The sequence below is a fragment of the Mustela lutreola genome, chromosome 4, assembly GCF_030435805.1.
Source record: "Mustela lutreola isolate mMusLut2 chromosome 4, mMusLut2.pri, whole genome shotgun sequence".
NCBI classification, from domain to species: domain Eukaryota; kingdom Metazoa; phylum Chordata; class Mammalia; order Carnivora; family Mustelidae; genus Mustela; species Mustela lutreola.
The window spans coordinates 198,839,154-198,859,619 of record NC_081293.1 but is presented as its reverse complement, the minus strand read 5'-3'; the positions used below and the strand labels follow the sequence as shown (position 1 = coordinate 198,859,619).

The 20,466-nt window shown below is 47.3% G+C and overlaps 2 protein-coding genes across 3 annotated transcripts in view; both read right to left on the bottom strand.

The window, feature by feature from the left end:
• Positions 1-20,466, bottom strand: part of DPP6 (dipeptidyl peptidase like 6) — an 848,700-nt gene that overhangs the window by 760,103 nt on the left and 68,131 nt on the right. The window contains exon 1 of one of the 2 annotated variants that reach the window (XM_059172343.1): positions 3,804-4,141. The exons of the other annotated variant lie outside the window; for it this stretch is intronic. Coding sequence (XP_059028326.1) covers positions 3,804-3,854 — 51 coding nt within the window. The 5' untranslated portion in view covers positions 3,855-4,141. Of the gene's footprint in view, positions 1-3,803; positions 4,142-20,466 lie in introns of those variants that run through there. 2 annotated transcript variants of the gene reach the window in all.
• Positions 12,489-15,902, bottom strand: LOC131829977 (diphosphoinositol polyphosphate phosphohydrolase 2). The gene has a single exon (XM_059172345.1). It carries the CDS (start codon positions 15,524-15,526, stop codon positions 14,984-14,986), a length of 543 nt encoding a protein of 180 aa, XP_059028328.1. The 5' UTR covers positions 15,527-15,902; the 3' UTR covers positions 12,489-14,983.

Here is a 20,466-nt window from a genome sequence, read left to right as displayed (position 1 = left end):
TCGAGAGGAGTCCTGCCACAGGTTTGACGGTTTTGTGAAGGGAAGCCCAACAGCCAGGAAGGAGAGAAATGTGGGCAGAGGCACCGCCGCACGGGGACACACGGTGAGAATTCCCCAAACCTCGTGACCTTGCAAGAATTTTCGGAATCCATTTCAGGAAGGCAGATTCCTCCCAACGCACACACTAGGTGCTCGCATTTAGAACCAAGATCACAGCCTTTATGTCCCCAGGGTGGCAGTCCGTAGAAGGAAGCAGGAGTGGTGTTCCCCATCGCCCTGAGACAGAGGGAAACTCTGCATCAGGAAAGGCTGTACCCTGGGAAATCACAAACCACAGTACATCGCTGGGCCCAAAAGCACTCAGCAATGGGGGTTGGGGTCCCACACAAACCCCGGTAATTTATCTAAAAACCTTATAGTTTCCTCTGCTCACCGGGGATTATCACAAATAGGGCAGCAGCGTTGGGAAGTCAGTCATACTGTTTAACCTAATCTATCCGCAAACTATTCAAATGGCCTGGAAGAAAGCTCTTGCTTTAGGAGGTTCTGGTCCAGGGTTTTTACTCAACGTAAAAAGGGGAAGGCAAGATTGGAAAAGGTACTCGGCTCATGATATCACAGGTATCTCCAATCAGTGACCAAAGCCCTAAATTCAGTTCCAGGGACCACAGGAAAACATCTGCTTTCCCTATACAGGGAATCAATCCCCAGGCTGCAGATTGCATTTAAAACCCAAACCAAGCAACCAGGAGATTCTCAAAGCGTTCCTGAGGCTTGTTGACCGCCGACCTTCTGCATCCGGTCTCTGAACCTGCTCTCCACAAGTCTGGTCACCAAGGGTCCGCCTAACCCGCCATCTACCTGACGAGCCACCAACGTACCAAGGAAGGGGGAGACCATCCCACAGGGCTTAAGGCGGGTCCCCACGGCTTTTATTTTTAATGAACCTTTACTCAGTGTTTGCTGAGCACTCAGTGTCTGGGAAGAACTCATGTGAGTGAAGTAGAAGAACTGAGCGTGACGTAATATCCTTCAGAGAATAAAATGTTCTCTTGCTCTTAGAACCTTTCGCAAGAGGATATGGTTCTCCAGAAGAACAAGTGTGATTTAAGCAGCAGTTAAGGAAGTGCTGTATCAACATACTCATAACAGGGGAGGCTGGGCCGAAAATAACACACAAGTCACCCCTCCCCACGGATTTTCAAATGTAGCTTCTGTGAAAATCCAGTTATTTTTTAACCTAAATTCTGTTCTGGGAGAAACGGAAAATCTCAATCTCTTTCCCGAGAGTATTAAACTGCAGACAGAAAGTGCCATGCTTAGTCTGGGATTTTTTTTTTTTTTTTTTTTTTGCCATGTTAGAAATTAAGTTTAGGAAATAGACTCCTCTCAAAAATTTAATCAGAAGTTATGAACTGGTTCCACCTTTCTGAGTCCTTTTACTCACGTATTAAACCCAAATGGGATTAGGCAGTATGCCAAGCCGTGTGCCTTCCCTCGGTCCCCCGTCACAGGGACACACTTCTAAAGGAAGGTGGGAGGAATGAAGCCTTCGGGAAGATTCCAGCACCTGAACGCCAGTCAGGTTGCCGGGGGGGAAGGCTTTGCCAGTCATCCAACCCGAGACAGGCAGTGCTGAACAAGGCTTCCAGGATGACTGATGAGGAACGAAGGATCCAAAGGCACCCAAACAACAATGTAAGTGAAAAAAAAAAAAAAAAAAAAAAGATCACGCTATTAAAGCTGCGTGGGTTTCGTTGGAGTCACATAAGGTACAAACAGGACCACAGAGGCAGCATTACCAACACATGGACTGACAGAACACAGAAGAAACCCTGACGAAGTCCGGACCTCATTCTGAGGCCAGCCACGAGCCTCAAACCATGACTGGTTCCTGCAGAATTTGCTAGACACAGTGCAACTTGTCCTAATTCTACTTACGGACAGCAGACAGCAAGGAGGCGATGCAGGGAGCCGAGGAAACATCTGTATTCAGAATGTGAGTGCAAAACCCCTTCCATCCTTATCCTCAGAAGTAAACCCAGAGAGGGAGTAGTGGGACGGAGGACTCCACAAGCTTTTTGGATAGAACATAAAGATGTTGCTAGAGCTCCACATGCCAGCTAAGTCATAAGAAGAAACACCTGTCTGACAACAGATTTAGGTAATGAATCAATAATGTGTCATTATATTACCAATAAAGTTAATTCAAATTCTTTCTTCTGCCTCAGTCCTAAATATGTAGGTTTTACTAGCACATGATGGCATAATATAAAAAGGGAATTATGGGTGCAGGTGGGAATTTAATTGGAAAACATTACTCCACACACGTTTCTGCCCTGTTTATAAAAAAAAAAAAAAAAAAAGAGCTGAACAGCACAATGACTAAAAAGGGAGTGGGAGAGTTAGGGAAACATGTATTTTCACAAACAAGCAATTGGGTCAGTCAGCCGCAGAACGCACAAACAGAAGAAGTTCCTTGAGTGAGGGGCTTATCTTTGGGGACTGGGGGAGGGGTCCCACAAAATAATCCCCTGGATGCAGTTCCTGCTCTCCCAGAGCGATCCTGAGTGGAACGGTACAACCTCAGGCCAGAAGTCCAGCTCTGAACAGGGCTAGCTCCGGCCTCAGCCAGGCAACAGGTGCCTTGCCGTGGGTGTGGCTAACCCAGCCGGATATGTGTTCAATTAGAATGCATTTTTCATTTCTTGCCTCTTTCTGTTTAAAGCAAGACCTCAAAATGGATCACCAACTGGGTTATCCCAAACACACCTCCCGCTACCTGGCCCTTCCTCCCAGGACCTGGACCCAACCCACCTCCCAAACAACTCTAGACCAAGAGCCTGAAAGCATCCCTGCATTTCCAGCTGTACTCGGAAAACCAGCATGCCAATCCCCATCTCATGAATAAAAAAATTAAAATAAAAATAGGGACCCTCCTCCTAATCGTTCTGCACCAACACCGAAAGGGTTAAACGCCACCCAAATAAACACGCACAGGCACACACACAATTTCCACAGAACAAGATGGCAACCTCCTCGTCCTCGCCAGGAGGTTCCAGCACCCTGACCCCCTCGACCCCACAACCCCGGGGCGCGGGGGACCAGCCGGCCAGAGCGCTGCAGGCGGGTCGCAGGGCGCGGGCGAGGGGGTGGCGCGCTGGGAGGCGGATCGCCGGGGTCCCCGAGTTAGCAAAGTTGTGCCTGGGAAGACAGCCCCTGGCCCTGGAGCCCTGAGCCTCCCGCCACCCAGAGGGGGTCTCCGGGCGCACGGCGATTCTCGGGGGATGCCTGGCCGTTGTCACGCTCGCTGGCACAGTCAGCGCTTTGGGGGAGCAGGGCCCCGCCGGACAGGCGCCGCCCCGAGTGTGCCAGAGGCTCGCTCAACCCAACAGGTCTCGGGCTCCGGGGACGAGCAGCCCCGAGGCCGCGCGGGCATCAGGGCCCCGGGCCCTCCCCCCGCCGCCGCCACCTCGTCTCTCCGCCGGGGCCCCCAGGGCAGCCCCGGGGGTCGGCTTGGAACTCGGGCCGCCCCGCGGCCGCCGCCCCTTCCTCGCCTCGCACACCCACCCCGGGCCGCGAGCCCCACGCGCGGAGGACAGGCACGGCGACCCCGCGAAGTTGCGATGTGCAAACAGGCGGCCGCCCCTCGGCACCCTGGCGGCCGCCCCGGAGCTCGGGTGGGAACCGGGGACGGCGCCGCCGCGGGTCGCGGTCAGCCCGGCGGCTCGCGAGGACAGGAGACCCCCGCCCCGCTCCGCACCGCGGGCGCCCGGACCGCGCGCCTCGCCCGCCGGACTCACCATCACGTTGCCCTGCATCTTCGCGGTCTTGATCATCGCCTTCTCCTTCATCTCTCCCTAAGTCTGCAGCGACTTCTGGCCCCGGGAAGAGTAACTTAATCCATTGTCCCGGCGGCGAGCGGAGACCGCGCCGGCGACCGCGGGGTGGAGTTGGCTTGGAAGAACCCCCAGTTCCTGCCGGTCTCCGGTGTCCCCACCTCGGCCCGCCCTCGCCTCTGCCCGGCGGATCACAATAGCGATCAACTCTTTCGGCCGCCGCGAGAGAGGCAGGGAAAGCCGGAGGGGAGGGCGCGCGGGGCGCCGCGGGTTCCGCAGAAGCCCGCGGCCGGGGGCCGGGAGGGGGGCCGGCTGCGAGCCGAGCGGGCGCGGGCGCGGGCGGGGGGCCGGCTCCGACCGCGTGCGTGTCCGGCGGTGGCCGTCAGCGCTCCGCCAGCCACAGCGGCGCGGACCCGAGAGGCGCACGCGGGGACCCCGGCGGCGCCGGCGACCCGGGGCTCCTCCGGCAGGCAGCGCGGGGCGCGCCGGTGGCCGCACTTGTCCCTAAGGGCGGGGGGCCCAGCGGGGCGACGGCGACGCCAGGGGCGGGCGGGCGTGTGTGTGTGTGTGTGCGTGTGTGTGTGTGCGCGCGTGCGCGCGCGTTCGCACCGGGGGCTCTGCCAGGACTGGGCTGGACCCGGAAGCCTCTGGAGGCAGCAGGAGGACGCGAACCCACGCTATTTGGGTAGAGCCGGGAGCCCCTCCACCCACACCGGCCCTGGGGAGACGCCCCCTCCCCGGGAGGCCGCGTGTGTGCGCGCGTCGCCGGCACGCTCGGTTCTACGAACGTGCACCAAGGTGATGTCCGCGGGCGCAGCTGCCGCCGCCTGCGCCCCCCTCCGGCTGCGCCCGCGGGAAGGAGGCAGCGGCCGGGCAGAGCCAGGCGCGCCCAGCCGGTCGGCCGCCAGTGTGGCGAAGCGGAGGGGGACGTGGAGGGCAGGCCGGGAATGGCAGCTCAGAAATAATGTTGTTGCGAGTTACTGGGGGACACACGTTGCGTCGCCATGGTTGCGCCCCGGGTCTGCATCCGACTCCGCCGCCGCGGCAGCTCCTGGCACGGACGCCCTCCCGCGGCGCACCTGGCCACCCCCGCTCCCTTCCCCGCGGGCCTCCGCCCAGCCGCGGCCCCTCCGGCGCCTTTGTGTCTTCGCGTCGGGTCCCTGGGCTTCCTACCGCCCGGCCCGGCGCCCCTGGGTCTGCCTGGCCCGGGAACCACTGGGGCGGGCCGTTCGCCCGGGCCCAACCCGGCTCCCATTCCTCCGCCCCAAGGGCAGGTTGCACCGGGACCGCGCCCTGGGCACCGCGATCCCCACCCCTGGGCGCTTCTCGGATTAATCAATCACCGCCTCGGGTTCGCCCCTGGACACACACGGACGCGCGCTCCCGAGAGCGCGCACGCAGAGGGGGGTCAAATTCAAGTGCTGACCAAGCCCGGCCGCTGCCAGGAGCCCACAGAGGATGTCTCCCGGCGCTGCGGCATTCCTCCACGGGGGACCAGGGCGCTCCAAGACCAGATGTGGAGCTGCCTCGAGGGACAGGGAAGCATCAAGCTTGAACTCACACGTGTGTGTGTGTGTGTGTGCGCGCGCGCGTGTGCCCGCGCGTGCGCGCGCCCTCGCCTGGGGGGCCGTGGCGACAGTGAGAGGCTGGGAGGGGTCTGAGAAGCTTTTCCTTTTTTTTTTTTTTTTTTGCATTAACAAAAAAATTACATGTAAGAATGAGTAAGACGCCACTTTTGAACCCGCAGTGAAGCAGAAAAATCAGAGAAATTCCAACAGTAATTGTATGTAAATTACCCACAATGCCTTCAAACATGCACTTATTAGACATTATACATAATGTCTAGATTAGCACACGCAAGTGTCGGTTTACACGTGAAAACTACCTGTCACTAATGATTTGGCTTAAGAATTAGGTGAAAGAAATTAGTGAACCAAATCTGAATGCTTGAAAAGTAGCTTTTAGAGAACATGGATTAGTATTTGCCGGGACCCTGGAAGGCAGGCGAACATTCCTGCCTTTGGGTTTCATAAGCGCTCACCTTCTGTGTTAGGTTTCTCAGGGACAGCCTTTCTCCAGAAATGACATCCGCACAGATCCTCTCTGTACGACTGAGCTTTACACTAAACCCAGCCCACTGTAGACAAGAAATATCACCAACGTAAACTGATTTTAAGCAATATTAAGTTGGCGCTTTCCCTTCATGTAAGCGGTATTAATTCATTTGATACTTCTTTTCCTCTTTCCCAGCAAGAACAAGCCAGTCGTACTGTCCCCGTGGAACCTGCCTTCCCCCGCCCGTCACCACATGATGGAGTAAGGAGGGAAAATCAAGAGGACGGGCCCCAAATTTTTAACCTGCCATTGTCATAACTCCCTTTATCTCTGCAAATGGGAAGTAGAGTAACATGGATTAAACTTTAAATCAATAATAAATCTGTGAACTGACTGAATGTCTTCCCCGAGCCCCCCAAACTGTCAGCCAAAACCGCTAGTGTGGGGCATCTGTGTCCTATCCACGCAGGGCCTCGGCAGAAAGGCCCACAGAAATCACAGCGCTGAAAGCAGGCGTAAAGGGGGAACGCTGCTGGGATGGGACTGAGAGAAAGCAGCTCTGAGCGACCGGGAGGGACCCTTTACTCTTGCAACTCCTCCGCCTTTAGCTGTTGATGGGTGGAAAGCTGGACAGATAAAGAAGGATCCAGGGGCCCCTGGGTGGTTCAGCGGGTTAAGCCCCTGCCTTCCGCTCCGGTCATGATCTCAGGGTCCTGGGATCGAGCCCTGCACTGGGCTCTCTGCTCAGCAGGGAGCCTGCTTCCCTCTCTCTCTCTGCCTGTCTCTCTGCCTACTTGTGATCTCTCACTCTCTGTCTCAAATAAATAAATAAAAATTTTTAAAAAAAGAAGAAGAAGAAGATCCAGAAGAAGGAAAGAAGCCAAGAGTTTAAGGGGAAAAAAATGTTTAAAATAGGAAGCTTCACCACCGTCATATTAGTTTCAGATAATAATTGTATGAGAAAATTAGATGAAGGCATATCTGAAGATGGCCTTGTTGGATCAGAACCGCTCTCGCAACATTGGCTCCTGGGTTCAGTCTTTGTCATTTACTTCCTGCTTCCCTTCCAGTCTGCAAGACGAGCATGTTTACCCCATTTTCCTCGTCTGTGTCCGTCAGGTTACGGCGCACAGACCTGCTGCCTTGCAGAGTACCTGCATCCCATTCAGCTTGGCTTACTGCTCATCCATGGACCTCTGCTTCCTTCTGGAAGGCTTAAGAAACTGACTCACATGAATTGATCCATGTCAAGATCCGCAGTCAGCAAGCTGGTGGTCCAAGAGAAGGAATGGTTTAAGTTCCAGTCCACAAGTCAGGGGACTCAAGACTGAAGAAGAGCTTTTCCATTTGAGTCCAAAGACAGGAAAAAGCTGGCGTCCCAGCTCAAAGCAGTCAGGAAAAAGGACTGCCCACTTCATAAGCTTTTGTTGTTCTACTCAAGTCTTCAGCTGATTGGATGAGGTCCACCCACATCAAGGAATGTAATTGGTTTTACTCAGTCTACCATTCCAATGGTATTCTTATCCAGAAACACCCAGAATCACATTTGACCAATAAACCCCACACCCCATGGCCCCGTCAGGTTGACTTAAAAAATGAACCAGCACAGTCCAGGGGGAAAGAGTGATTACTCCTACCACAAGCTAATCTTTTTCTCGCAGATTAAGTCATCGCCAACGTTCATTAAAATATGAGCTTTCTTACTGCATTGAAAATATTATTCATTCTCTATAACTTGATTTACCCTGAAATATTTGGGAAGGTATATTATGGAAAGAAATGAGAGCTGTCAGTATTAATTTTACAAAATATACAGGTGTCACAATGAATTTGAGAAAGCATTTAGGAATTAAATTAACTGAAGACATGTAGCAACACTAATGATATACCAAGCACAGTGGTTTTATTATGGAAAAAAGTCCTTGTCCTCAATATGTTCACAGAATCTGGTGGGAGATACCAAAATTAACAATACTGACAACAACCACAGTAAGAACACATAGAGGATACAAGAATATAACGGCTTGTGGATGTTTGGGCAAATATCAGAGAAAACTAAAACAAGAACGGGACGGCTGAGATATATCCCAAAGTCGTCACGTAAAGGTAGACAGCAGGGACCTGGAGGCGAGGAGGGGAGAGCCGGCAGAGGAACCCCACGAGTAGCTGGGAAAGCTAATGCAGGGGAGCAGGGGTGGATAATGGGGGTGGCAGTGGAGAGACACTTCGAGACCCGCAGTGAGGGCCATGTAAGCCACCACTTATGGGAAAGGCAGTGCCGAGGTCCAGGCACTGAGCTGGAGACTAACACAGTCGGAGCCACTATGAACCTCCTCAAATGTCCCCTACAAAGGCAAGTGGCAAGACGACACAGAAATCCTGCAGGAAGTTTGAGCAGGAACAGTAGGGATGTGGACATTGTGGCAAGCGGTTTGGATGAGGATCCATCCGCTATAAAATGGATCATCCGTATAAAACTACAAGTCTGAGGTCACCGCATCCCGCACTTGGCATACTTCCCGCCTGTTCCTTCACGCGGTGCACTGGCACATGACCAAGACGTGGAAACCACATTTAGTATCAGCTCAGTGATGACGGAATATTAAATTGCTATGTTGGCCACTTCAACTCTGACCATGCTTACAGCTAGAATAGCACCTAGAACTCATCACACACTCATATCTATGTCCGCCTGCCTGTACCACATTCAGGGTATCAAATGTCACACTTCTCTTTGACCCCTTGTGCTCTCAAACTGTGACTGATAGAGACGAGGTGTCCAAGGGGTGTCTGGGTATCTCAGTTGAGCATCTGACTCTTGATCTCAGCTCAGGTCATGATCTCAAGGTCACAAGATGGACCCCTGCCTTGACCCACATGCAATAGCTCCCCACTCAGAGGGGAGTCTGCTTCCCCTCTCCCTCTGCCCCTCCCTATCGCCTGTGAGTACTTTCTCTCTCTCTCTCTCAAATAAATAAAACTTATAAGAAAAAAAAAGTAGGTGTTCAATACATGTTTCTGGAACAAATGGACCGAGGAATGAGGGGACATCCGTACCACGGTCTCTCTTCCACGGCGCTCTCAACGAAGAACTGACATCACACAGTATTTAAATAAATCTCATTTTTAAAATTTATTTTATTTTATTTTTAAGACTTTATTTATTTATTTGACAGACAGAGATCACAAGTAGACAGAGAGGCAGGCAGACAAAGAGGTGGAAACAGGCTCCCTGCAGAGCAGAGAGCCCAACATGGGGTTCGATTCCCGGACACTGAGATCATGACCTGAGCTGAAGGCAGAGGCTTTAACTCACTGAGCCACCCTGGTGCCCCAAATCTCTCTTTCTTTAAACCTGGTTACATTGCTCTATTGACAGAAAAGTTATCTGAGAAATCCCAAGTATGTATATAAACAACCCTCCAGATTTGATTAGAAGACCTTTATCTCTGGCAATGTTTCACTTTGCCAAAACAGACCAAGAGTCAAGGAAATTATCTGAGTTGATCGTTGATCGCTGTCTCTGGCCTTGCTTAATCCAGCAGGGTTATTTACTGGATCCATGGAAATCACCAACGTCTCAGGGAAAAAAGAATAATTCTGACCCAATCCTTTCCATGAGATAGGCGTGGTGGCCCACTATGTCAGATCATAGACTTGAATGGAGCAAAATACTGAGTTCAGAGTCTTTTTCTCCCCACACTTGTCTCTGAACAATACTGCTTGTGCTCTACTGCATAACCTGCCACGGACGACTGGTAGCACAGAGGATGGAGAAGCTGGGCTCCATATCCGTGGTCACGCTACACTTCTCAACATTCCGGGTTCCCCCCATCCCGACCATTTCAACCACTCAGCTAATCCTGAGTCCTTACTCAATGTTCGTTAACACCTCTTGACCCGCGCGGTATCTTCCTGCTATGAAATACCTTATGAAGGAAGGGTAAGAAGTTTTAAACTATTGATAGCTCTTTTATACATTAAGAATAGCTCTATAAAGCAGCTTTGTAGATGAGCAAATTATTAGAAAATAAAAGCAGCTAAATGTAGGAGAATCCTATTATCCTTAGGCGATGTGGAATGCCTTTATATAACATCTATTTCATGGAACCAGTAGAGCAGAATATATATTTTAGGATTCCTGTGGAATCTCTTACAGAAGAGAAATGACCCAACACTTATGAACCAAAAGTAATGGACAAAGAAAGTGTATTTAGGCAGAGAGGGATTTTAATTTACTTGTAAGATGTTGCAGCCAGTTATAGAGCTGGAAACACGGAGACCTCTTGACTTCTGCTGGGATTCTTTTCACTGAGCCCAAGAATATGCGTGCCCAAAAAGAAATGAAAACCCGGTAAAAGGATACCTGTCTCAGTAATCAAGAAAAGCCCATCCTACGTGTTCTGGAGTTTCGAGTCCAATTGAGAATCGATAGTTGCAGCATATACACAACACCTATTATTTCCTCCCTGCTAAAACTGCCACAGGCATATCATCTAGAAACAAGGTTGACTGTTTCATTTTTCAACAAAAATAATATTAACTCAAAGCCACAATGAACTGCCATTTCATACCCACTAAAGCTGCTATAATAAAAATGTCAGATAATAAGTGTTGGTGAGAATGTAGAAAAATTTGAACCTCTGTGTGTTACTGGTGGATGCGTAAAACGGTACCACTGCTGTGCAGAACCATCTGTCCATTCCTCAAAGGGTCGGGCATAAAGTTACCATTTGACCCCGCAGTTCCAACCCGGGTGTATATACTCAAGAGAAGTGAAAACATATGCTCACCAAAACTCGTCCGGAGACGTGCAGGGGGCAGAACACAAATGTTCAGAGCAGCATTATCTACAATAGGCAAAAGGGGGAAAACCCCAAAAGTCCATCAACGAATGAATAATAAGGTAAATGGCATATTCCTATACAATGATATTATTCAGACATAAAAGGAATTAAGTACTGGTTCATGCTACAGCATAAAGGAATCTTATGAACATTTAATGTTAACGTGAAAGAAGCCAGTCACAAAAGACCACAGAGTGTATGATTCCATTCACATGAAATGTCCAGAATAGGAAAATCTAAACAGAGAGAGAAGTAGTTACTGGACTGGGTAGGAAGGGGCAGTTGTGGTGACCATGGATCTGAAGTGACCACAAAAGGATACAAAGACATTCTTTTAGGGGTGATGAAACACTCTAAGATTGACAGCTGCTCAATTCTGTACACATGCTAAAAAATACTGAGTTGTACATTTAGAAAGGGTGGGTTTCCTTGTGCAAAAGTCATCTCATTGAAACTATTTTTTAAAAGACTATGAGGGAAAAAAATGAATAAAAATAAATAAAAAGACTACAAGTGAAGAGAAGGAAAAGCCTAAGAGCATTTTGCACTTAGAAGGTTTTAAAATTTTAACTTAGAGACTAAAATTGAAAATAAAAGGCTACTGCATATGGGAACATCTATATAATAAAATATGAAATGCAAATTGTGTCAAAAGACTAACAAAGTCTTATTTTAAGTGGAAATAAAACATTTAAGGTAGAATATCTTAATTAACTATCATTTAAGATAAATCCATGTTCTTATACATGTATTTTTCTATAAATTGTTTACTCATAATATTTGCTCATCCCCTTCCCCACCCCCCCCCCCCGCTGGTCTTTTATTAATTTGCATTTTTTAGCACAAGAAATTTGACTCTTGAGGACATGTATTTTAAGTAGCATGTTATTCATTTGTTGCTTAGTTTTAAACTACTTTAGTTGTATAAGTATTATGAATATGTTCCAAATTGTTTTAATGCACTAAGATTGACTTTTGACTTGCTAATATATTTGAAGAAATCTAAAATATAAAAAAACAATGTCGAGACCACCGAAGCTAGCTTGTTTCCCTTTGCAAGTGCAAACACAGCCTGAGTTTGTATCCGCAATTTCCCTTAGGAAAACAAAAATTCTAGGAGAAAATATTTTAGGCATTATTTAGGCAGAGCTTCTAAAACCAAAACAAAAGACAAAACCCCAGACTCTAAGTTAAGAATTAGCTAGGTCTCTTTTGTGAGGTCAGCCCTGAGTGAAGTGAAGCTGACAATAAAAATAGCATTAGCTGTTGTTAAAGATGACAGACGTACAACCAGAAATTTAGAACTGAGATGTCGGAGTAGAGCCTGTATCAGATCTGACTTTGATGTTGATGGGCCAATGGCTGTGGGAAAATGACCACAGTTCTCCCAGCTTTGGTAGGTCAGCAAGGGTTATTAAAGGAAAGGCCCTTCCTACCAACCATCCTACCTACCTACCAACCTACCTTCCTTCCTTCTTTCTTTTGTCTTTTAAAATCTTATTCCATATTTTCTAACTGCATCTATAATAAATCCCTCCTGTTTTTTTTTTTTTTTTTATGGTTTAAAAAAAATTATTTCCATTTTTATTTGGTTTCCAAATATAAAAAAAGTAAAGATTCTTACACCAATTATCTCTGAGACCATGCAAAGCAATTTAGAGTGTATACAACAATCATTCCACACACACACCCCCCTTGTTTTGCCGCTTTATACAACTGTTTGACAGAAAGTTGAATGGCACATGCCTGGTGGGCAAATTTCACCTGTTTATTGAAACACACACACATACCCACACACACACAACCCCCAACAACAAATATTCAGGATAGTTTGCTACTTTGTGTCTGCATGTCAACTTATAACCTAGTTAACTTCTTTTATTTAGGAGGCACATGGGACTGAAAAATTTAGCTGCCCAATTTTTATCCATCTACACCACAGAAAGCAGAATGGGTCCCAACACTTTGTGAAGTTTCAAGGGTTGAGATAGTAGACACTGTCATCCATAGTAGATTCAACTATTGAGCCTGGAAAGGAAGGCTTTTCCTCCTCAACAGAAATGGAAATCTCTTTAGGGCCTTTCCTCTAATTTTGCTAGCCTGGGTTCCAGAGGAATAGTGAAGAATCCCTCATGTGAAATTCAAAGTGCGACAACTGTGAAGTATTCTTCTGCATCATACCAATTTTTGCTAGTTGCATAGACCTGAAGACCGTTGGTTTGCTAAATGGCACTGAAGAAAATCCTGACCCTAGTGGCACTACTTAGTCCAAATGTTCTTGACCAAAAAAAATTATACAACAATATTTATAGGCTCAACTTTTAAGAGATGGCTGACAATACTGTACATATTTTACATATCAAATACACAGTCTAGGAGTTTATAAAGTAAGTTCATGCATTATTACCTCTAAGAATATCATGTACAAGATCCCCCCCCACCCCCAGTACTTGTGACAGCATTTCAGGTGGACAGTTTTATATACAAAATCCAGTTCCTCTGCTGTGTTAAGGTATATAATTTAAAGACTTCAGCGATTACTGAGAAAAAAATCTTAAGTCCATTAAAGATTGAAAGTGTCAATCTGTGGATTTAAAATGTTTCCTTTTTAAAAAACACCCAGGAAACATAACCTATACAAAGAAAAATACAAAAATTCTGGATGATCATGTTTGATCACACTACGTAATTTAGAATGAAATGTCATTGGTTAAAAGTCTTTCTATTTTACTCATTCCTCTGACAGCATTAATTTGTGAACTAATATTTGTATTTAGTTCAGCTGCATTTATGGCACAAATCTTTTTCAAAACAGCTGCACCGGTTTTCCTTAGGTGTAACAGCACTCTATTTTTTAGCAGCAAGTATATTTTTAAAGGTTAGCAATTTGTAGAATGTACAACTATACTAACTTTCTACTCTATACTCACCAGTTATAATATTTACAAGGCTAACGCCTACATACAGAATCATCTTTCACTCCTCCCGCCCCATGTTTTTCTTATTCAAATGTTTCTGTCCTCCCGTCTCATTTCTGTTATTTTTGTTTTGTTTTGGTGGGGAAAGGGAGCACAGGGGCTTCAGACAAGGTACCTGTGTGTGTGTCAGTGGATTCTTGATTCCAAGTGAGTGTAAAGATAAGACAAAGTAATTCTTGGTTCAGGTATGTTCCAGTGCCCCAATAGTTATAGGATAAGTAGTACCTTACTAGCAACCTATGAAAGATGAGACATTCTTAGGTGTCTTAATAATCTAAGTCTGTAACAGTGGAACAGCAAGGAGGCCATTTCTCAACTGTGATGTCGTCACCATTGACTAGCATTTGAGGTTAGACTCTTAATTCTGTGGGTCACTACTGGTAACCAGTAAGTTTAACTAGAGGGGTCGGTAAATTAAAAAACAGGAAACATTTACCTCAAGAGAATTATGGTTCTCAAGTATTCTGTGTAGAGAGATTATGGATAAAGGGAATTGGCAATCTAGCATGCTTAACTTAAATCTCATGAATACAGTTTTTCATGATGATGTATTTATTACATGCATCTTTCTTAACATACCTCTCTAAAAATCACCAACTGTATACAGTTAATAGTCCTTTAACAGAAAGTTCGGGTTATAGAGGGAAACTGGCCCTATCAGGTAGCTAGAGACGTACCAGTTGTGAAAATTTAGACAAATGAGTTGACAAATTCCTGAAAATAGCAAATTAAGTCCTTTGTCAAAGTAGTTACTGGACCATACAGAAATAGTCAAAATCTGGAATTTAGAAATTAGAACTGTGATCCTGTGATACACGTTTTCAGATAGACAGATTTCTTTAATATCAAGATTTTTATAAATTTCTACAACATAAGAATTTGTTGACTATGTTAATGCTGTGATGAGGAAATAATTTTAGAGAAAAGATCTACCCATAAGCTGATCTGACAAAAACCACAGACTGATGTCAAATGGACGAAAAACTGAACAAAATGTGTGAAAAATTGACAACTAGAATGGGAGTGTGGGTTGGGGCAGGGGCACAATTAAGGCATCTAAAAAAAATTCCACATGGCTTTGGCTTATTAAAATATTTTACATTTTTTTTTTTAAAGAAGATCTGAAAACATCTGAAAAACTTGCAAATTGTTTGAAAATCCTGCATGGCAAATTCAGACAGTTTGCAAGCATCATTCGGATGTTTACCAAGAAAAATAAAGAGACCTCTCCCCACAAGACTGCACATGGGAGGTCCTCCCAGTTCTATCTTCTACTGGATGGCAACCCAGAGGTCTGTGCGGCAGTCACAAACAAGGTGTTGTTATCTGGAAGGGAAGGGACTGTGGAATTTCCATTGGTTGGAGAACAACCCAGCTTTAGTTTTTCCAGGTACTCTGCATGTACAGGCTTATGACACTGGAGAACTTTGATGGCATCTTCTACTTTGAACCATTCTCTCTTCCTTCCTATATTAACAGAATCTTCCCAATCTTCTAATATTTCAGTGACAGTAAGAACATAAACATACGTTCTATGCTTTCTGTCTTGGTTCTCAAATATGCCCAGGAGTCTGCCTAACTTTCCTTTGACTCCAGCCTCTTCGTACACCTCCCTCACGGCAGCGCCACCAGGTTCCTCCTCTGGCTCCATGCCTCCTCCAGGGACAATCCACTGGTCAGGGTACCGGCTGCTGCTCACCAGCAGCACCTCGTCCTCCTGCTCGCTCCGGAAGCACAGGCACGCCGCCCGCTTCTTGAAGCCCTCGCGGTCATAGGTCCGCGTCTGGTTGGGCTTGAACTTCATCATAGAGGCGGGCTCTTGCTGCCGCTGCTGCTCCGGCCGCCGCCGCGGGGGCCCGGCCGCCGCCACCCCGCCGGGGAGTTGGGGCGCGGGCGAGTCGGGGCACAGGGGGGCGCCGGGAGGCGAGACGGCGGCGCGGGGAGTGGCAGCGAGGCCGGTCAGTCCCGGAGTCGGCGGCCGCTTCGACGCGGGGCAGGGAACAAGCGCGGGTCACTGCAGCCCGGGTGCCGGAGAGGAAACGCCGCCTCTGCCCGGGCGTCCGCCGCTCTCCATGGAGCCCGCCGCCCGCTCGCCTCCGCTCTCTCCTGCTGCCGCTGGAGGTGGCAGCGCCGCCGCCGCAGTCGCCGTCGCCGCCGGGGGGGGAAGAGCGAGGCTCGCGGCTCGCGCGACAAGAAGACAGTTGTACGAAGTCCCGGCGTTCAGGCGGCAGCGCCGCGGCAGCAGCCCTCCTGTTTTTTTAAAAATAATTTTTCTTCCCCTCCTTTTCATCTTTCTCCTCCCCTTTATTTCTCAAGTCCAAAGGAAGACTCAACAAAGTAGTAATGGAGATGGGGGACCTCAACACAGTAAAGGCCACATATGACAGCCCAGAGCTGACATCATACTCAATGGTGAAAAACTGAAACCTTTCCTATAAGATCAGAAATGAGACAAAGATGCCCACTCTTGCCACTTTTACTCAGCAGAGTATTGAAAGTTGTAGCCACAGCAATTAGGCAGGAAAAAAAAAAAAAAAAAGTCATCCAAATTGAAAAGGAGGAGGTAAAACCCTCTCTATTGGCAGATGACATCATACTATATATATATATATAAAACCCTAACAATTCCACAAAAAAAAAACCAATTCCACAAAAAAAACTGTTAGCACTAAAAACTAAATCATTAAATTTGCACAATGCAAAATTAATATACAGAAATCTGTTGCATTTCTATACATCAATAATGAACTAACAGAAAGAGAAAAATATAATCCCATTTACAATCACATCAGAAAGAATAAAACAGGAATAAATTTAACCAAGGAGGTAAAAAAGTTACACACTGAAAATTATGACAATGATAGAAGAAATTGAAGAAGACACAAAGAAATGGAAAGCTATTCCATACTCATGGATTCCACTAATAGAATTAATATTCTTAAAATGTCTACACTCCCCAAAGCAGCATGCAATCCCTATCAAAATCCCAATGGTATTTTTCCACAGAATGATAACAAAGAATTTTTAAATTTCTGTGGAACCACAAAAGACCCAAATAGCCAAAGCAATCTTTTTTTTTTTTTAACAATCTTATTTATTTATTTGAGAGAGAGTGAGCACAAGCAGGGGGAGGGGCAGAAGGAGAGGGAGAAGCAGACTCCCTGCTGAGCAGGGAGCCTGACACAGGATTGATCCCAGGACCCTGGGATCATGACCTGAGCCAAAGGAAGATGCTTAACAAACTGAACTATCCAGAAGGTCCTAGCCAAAACAGTCTTGAGAAAGAACAAAAGTGGAGGTATCACACACCCTGATTTCAAACTATACTACTAAACTATAGTACTTAGAACAGTTTGGTACGGGCATAAAAACAGACACACAGACCAACGGAGAAGAATAGAAAACCCAGAAATAAACCCATGATTATATGGTCAATTAATTACAGCCAAGGAACCAAGAATATAGAATAAAGACAGTCTGTTCAATAACGATGCGGGTAAACTGGACAGTAACATATGAAAAATGAAACTGGGCCACTTTCTTCACCATACAAAACACTAAGTCAAAATGGATTCAAGACTTGATGAAAAACCCGAAACCATAAAGCTCTTAGAAGAAAACAGAGGTGATAAACTCCTTAACACCAGTCTTGTGATCACTGGCTTTGGATGTGACACCAAAAGAAAAGATAACAACAGGTGGGAGCACATCAAATTAAAAAGCTTTTTGCACCGCCAAGGGAACCATCGACAAAAGGAAAAGGCAATTGACTAAATGTGAGGCAGTATTGGCAAATCATATCGACTAAGGGGTAGATCCAAAATACGTAAAGAACTCATACAACTCAACAGCAAAAATAAACAATTTGGTTTAAAAAGTGGGTAGAGGATCTGAATTGAATCTTCCCAAGAAGACGTATGGATGTACGCAGCTACATGAAAAGATGTTCAACGTGCCTAATGGCCAGGGAAATGCAAATCAAAACCACAAGGAGCTATTACCTTACACCTGCTACAAAGACATTATCGAAAAGATAAGAAGTAGCGAGCGCTGGGAGGAGGTGGAGGAAAGGGGACCCTCGTGCTGGTGGGAATGTAATTGGTGCCAGATGCTACGGAGAATAGTACGAAAAGAACTAAAGACAGAACTACTGTATGATCCAGCAATTCCACTTCCGGATACTCACCCGAAGAAAGCGGAAACACTGACTTGGAAGGACACCTGCACCCCCGTGTTCACTGAGACGTTCTTCACAACAGCCAAGTTAGAGACAAACCTCAACGTCCACTGACGGCTGAACAGGTAAAGAATGACATTCTGAGAGGACGACGCTAATGAAATAAACCAGACAGAGAGAGAAAGACAAATACCGTATGATCGAATCTGTGGAAGTGTAAAAAGATAAAAATAAAAATATAAGATCAAGGATACAGAGAACAGACCGGAGAGTTGCCAAAGGCAGGGGTCAGAGATGCACAAAGTGGGAGAAGGCAGTCAAAAGGTGCAACCTTCCAGGTACGTGATAACTAAGCACCGGAGAGGTGATGCAAAGCAGCGCAGCTATAATTAATAATACTGAATCGTGTAATTGGAAGTTGCGAAGAGAATAAATCTTTAAAGTTCTCAATGTAAGAAAAGGATTCTGTAACTCTATATGGCGCTGGATGTTAAAACTGAACTTACTGTGGGGATCACTTCGCAATATCTACAAATATTTGTCATTATGTTGTACACCTGAAACGTAACGCTGTATGTCAATTACACCACAATCAAAAAATAACCATCTTATAATTAGACTCCTTAAAAAACTCTAAGCAAGCGGGTTTGGAGAGCCTCCAGACTGATGAACACACGGAAGCCCAGGGAGAGCGGCCAGCCTGGGGGAGCAGGGACCCTGGGTGTCCTTTCCCCGTACCCTGCCCTACGTACCTCTTCATCTAACCCTCCATCTGTACCCTTTATAAGGAATGAGTAAATCTAAGTAAAATATTACACTGAGTTCTTTGAGGCATTATATTCAATCACGAACTTGAGAAGGGCGTCATGGACCCTCAATCTGTAGTCAAGTTGGAGAGAAATAGTGCTAGCCTGGGGATTTGCAACAGGTATACTGCAGGAGGAGCAAGGTCTCATGGGACCGAGCCCTTCACGCGTGGGGTCTGGGCTAAGTCCAGCTCGTTAGTAGCGCGACTGATTCGAGGTGGAGGGCACCTTGCTGGTATCCAGACATTTGAAGACTCGGCTGCTGGGGGTAGTGCCCCCTCCTCTACATTTGGTGTTAGAACTATTCTGTGTGTAGGAAAAAAATGGCTCCTTTGAGGGTTTCTTCTCTAAAGAATTGTTACCACCAAATTTTCCTTTGAGTCATGCCATCTGTCTACATCGAAAAATTCAATAAAAAAGTAATCCTATCACACGGCATCACATGAAGCCCACTGCCTTTAATTTATATAAAGTCTTTTCTTCTAATAGAGGAAATTAATTAACCTAAAAGTTTCTAATTGTCTACATATGATTTAAAAAGAAGCATTTATCTGTGGTAACCGACGAGGAACATTTAGCAAGCGGTGAAATTGCAGGAGAGACCATAATTTCCATGTCTGATACGGGGAAGGATCATAAAAATGCAATTCTGTAACACCTGCTACTTTACTAAGCATCTCAGTGATGCTTTTAAACATTAACATATTCTCCATAATTAAACAGGGGTGCGTAGGCAGAGAGCATTAATTTGTCTCCCTCTGCTTTGCCTGTTAGGGGTGTGTCTGAGTGTCCACATGCTGAAGGTTAAACCGTCAGCCGTCTCAGGTGGTGAGGAAAGACGACTAGTTGGAACATTCCTTTAATGGCTCTGAAGCCAGCGAAACAATGACAGGAGGTGGTTTCAAGGATCACGAAAGCACCTCCGTGGAGTAGCGGGCGCCCCCACACGGGGGGATGCAGGGAAGGCTAACAAAGAGGGTTCTTAAAGCTGAAGGTGAGCTTGGGGGAACCACCGAACACAGTGCTGTACCGGGGCTCGTAACTGGGCAGCAGAGGCCGCCCGATCCCGGAAAGGGAGGCTGGGAGACAAGGAAGGCCAACAGAAGCCGCGGTCTTCAGGGACCCGGGCGTGGGGGGAAGGAACAGGAAAAGCGCTCTGCCCTTGCTCTCTGCCCTCCTGCTCCTGCCAGCGCCTGCCTTAGCCCAACCCCGGGAGAAGCCGCAGGGCAAGGACGTCATCTGTGCAAGTCAGCTTCCCGGGACACGGAGGGGCAGAGGAGAGCAAAGAGGCACCAGGAGCAGAAGAAGGGGTCCTTGGAGAGCCCCACATCCCCCCATGTGGTGGACGTTCCCCCCAATGTCAAAGGACTGGAAATTGGACTTTTTGTGGGTCAGTCCTTTAGACCAAGACCATATATGCTGGGAAATGGTGCGATCTTCCTCAGCCGTTGCGGGATCACAATGCTGATTCAGACGACGAAAATGACAGCAGCATCGGCAACCCGCGTCGCGGCAGCGATGTAACAGCCCGCGCGCTCGCTCACCCAGCCAGCTCAGCCCTAGCAACAGCCCCATCAACCGGTCCCAGTGTGTCCCCGGTCGGGACGGGAACCAGAAGGACACCACCTGTCCATGGCACAGCCGAAGCCCCCATGGCATATGTGTGTTCTGGAATTTCTACCCCGTGCGGCTTAGGACGCCAATTTCGGCCCTCCTGTCTCCCACTCTCATGCCTGCCGTCCCCGAGAAGGCCAGCGTCCTGGA

Bases quoted from the DNA above. Each gene is read 5' to 3' on its own strand.
- LOC131829977 (XM_059172345.1), bottom strand. From the start codon at position 15,526: ATGATGAAGTTCAAGCCCAACCAGACGCGGACCTATGACCGCGAGGGC.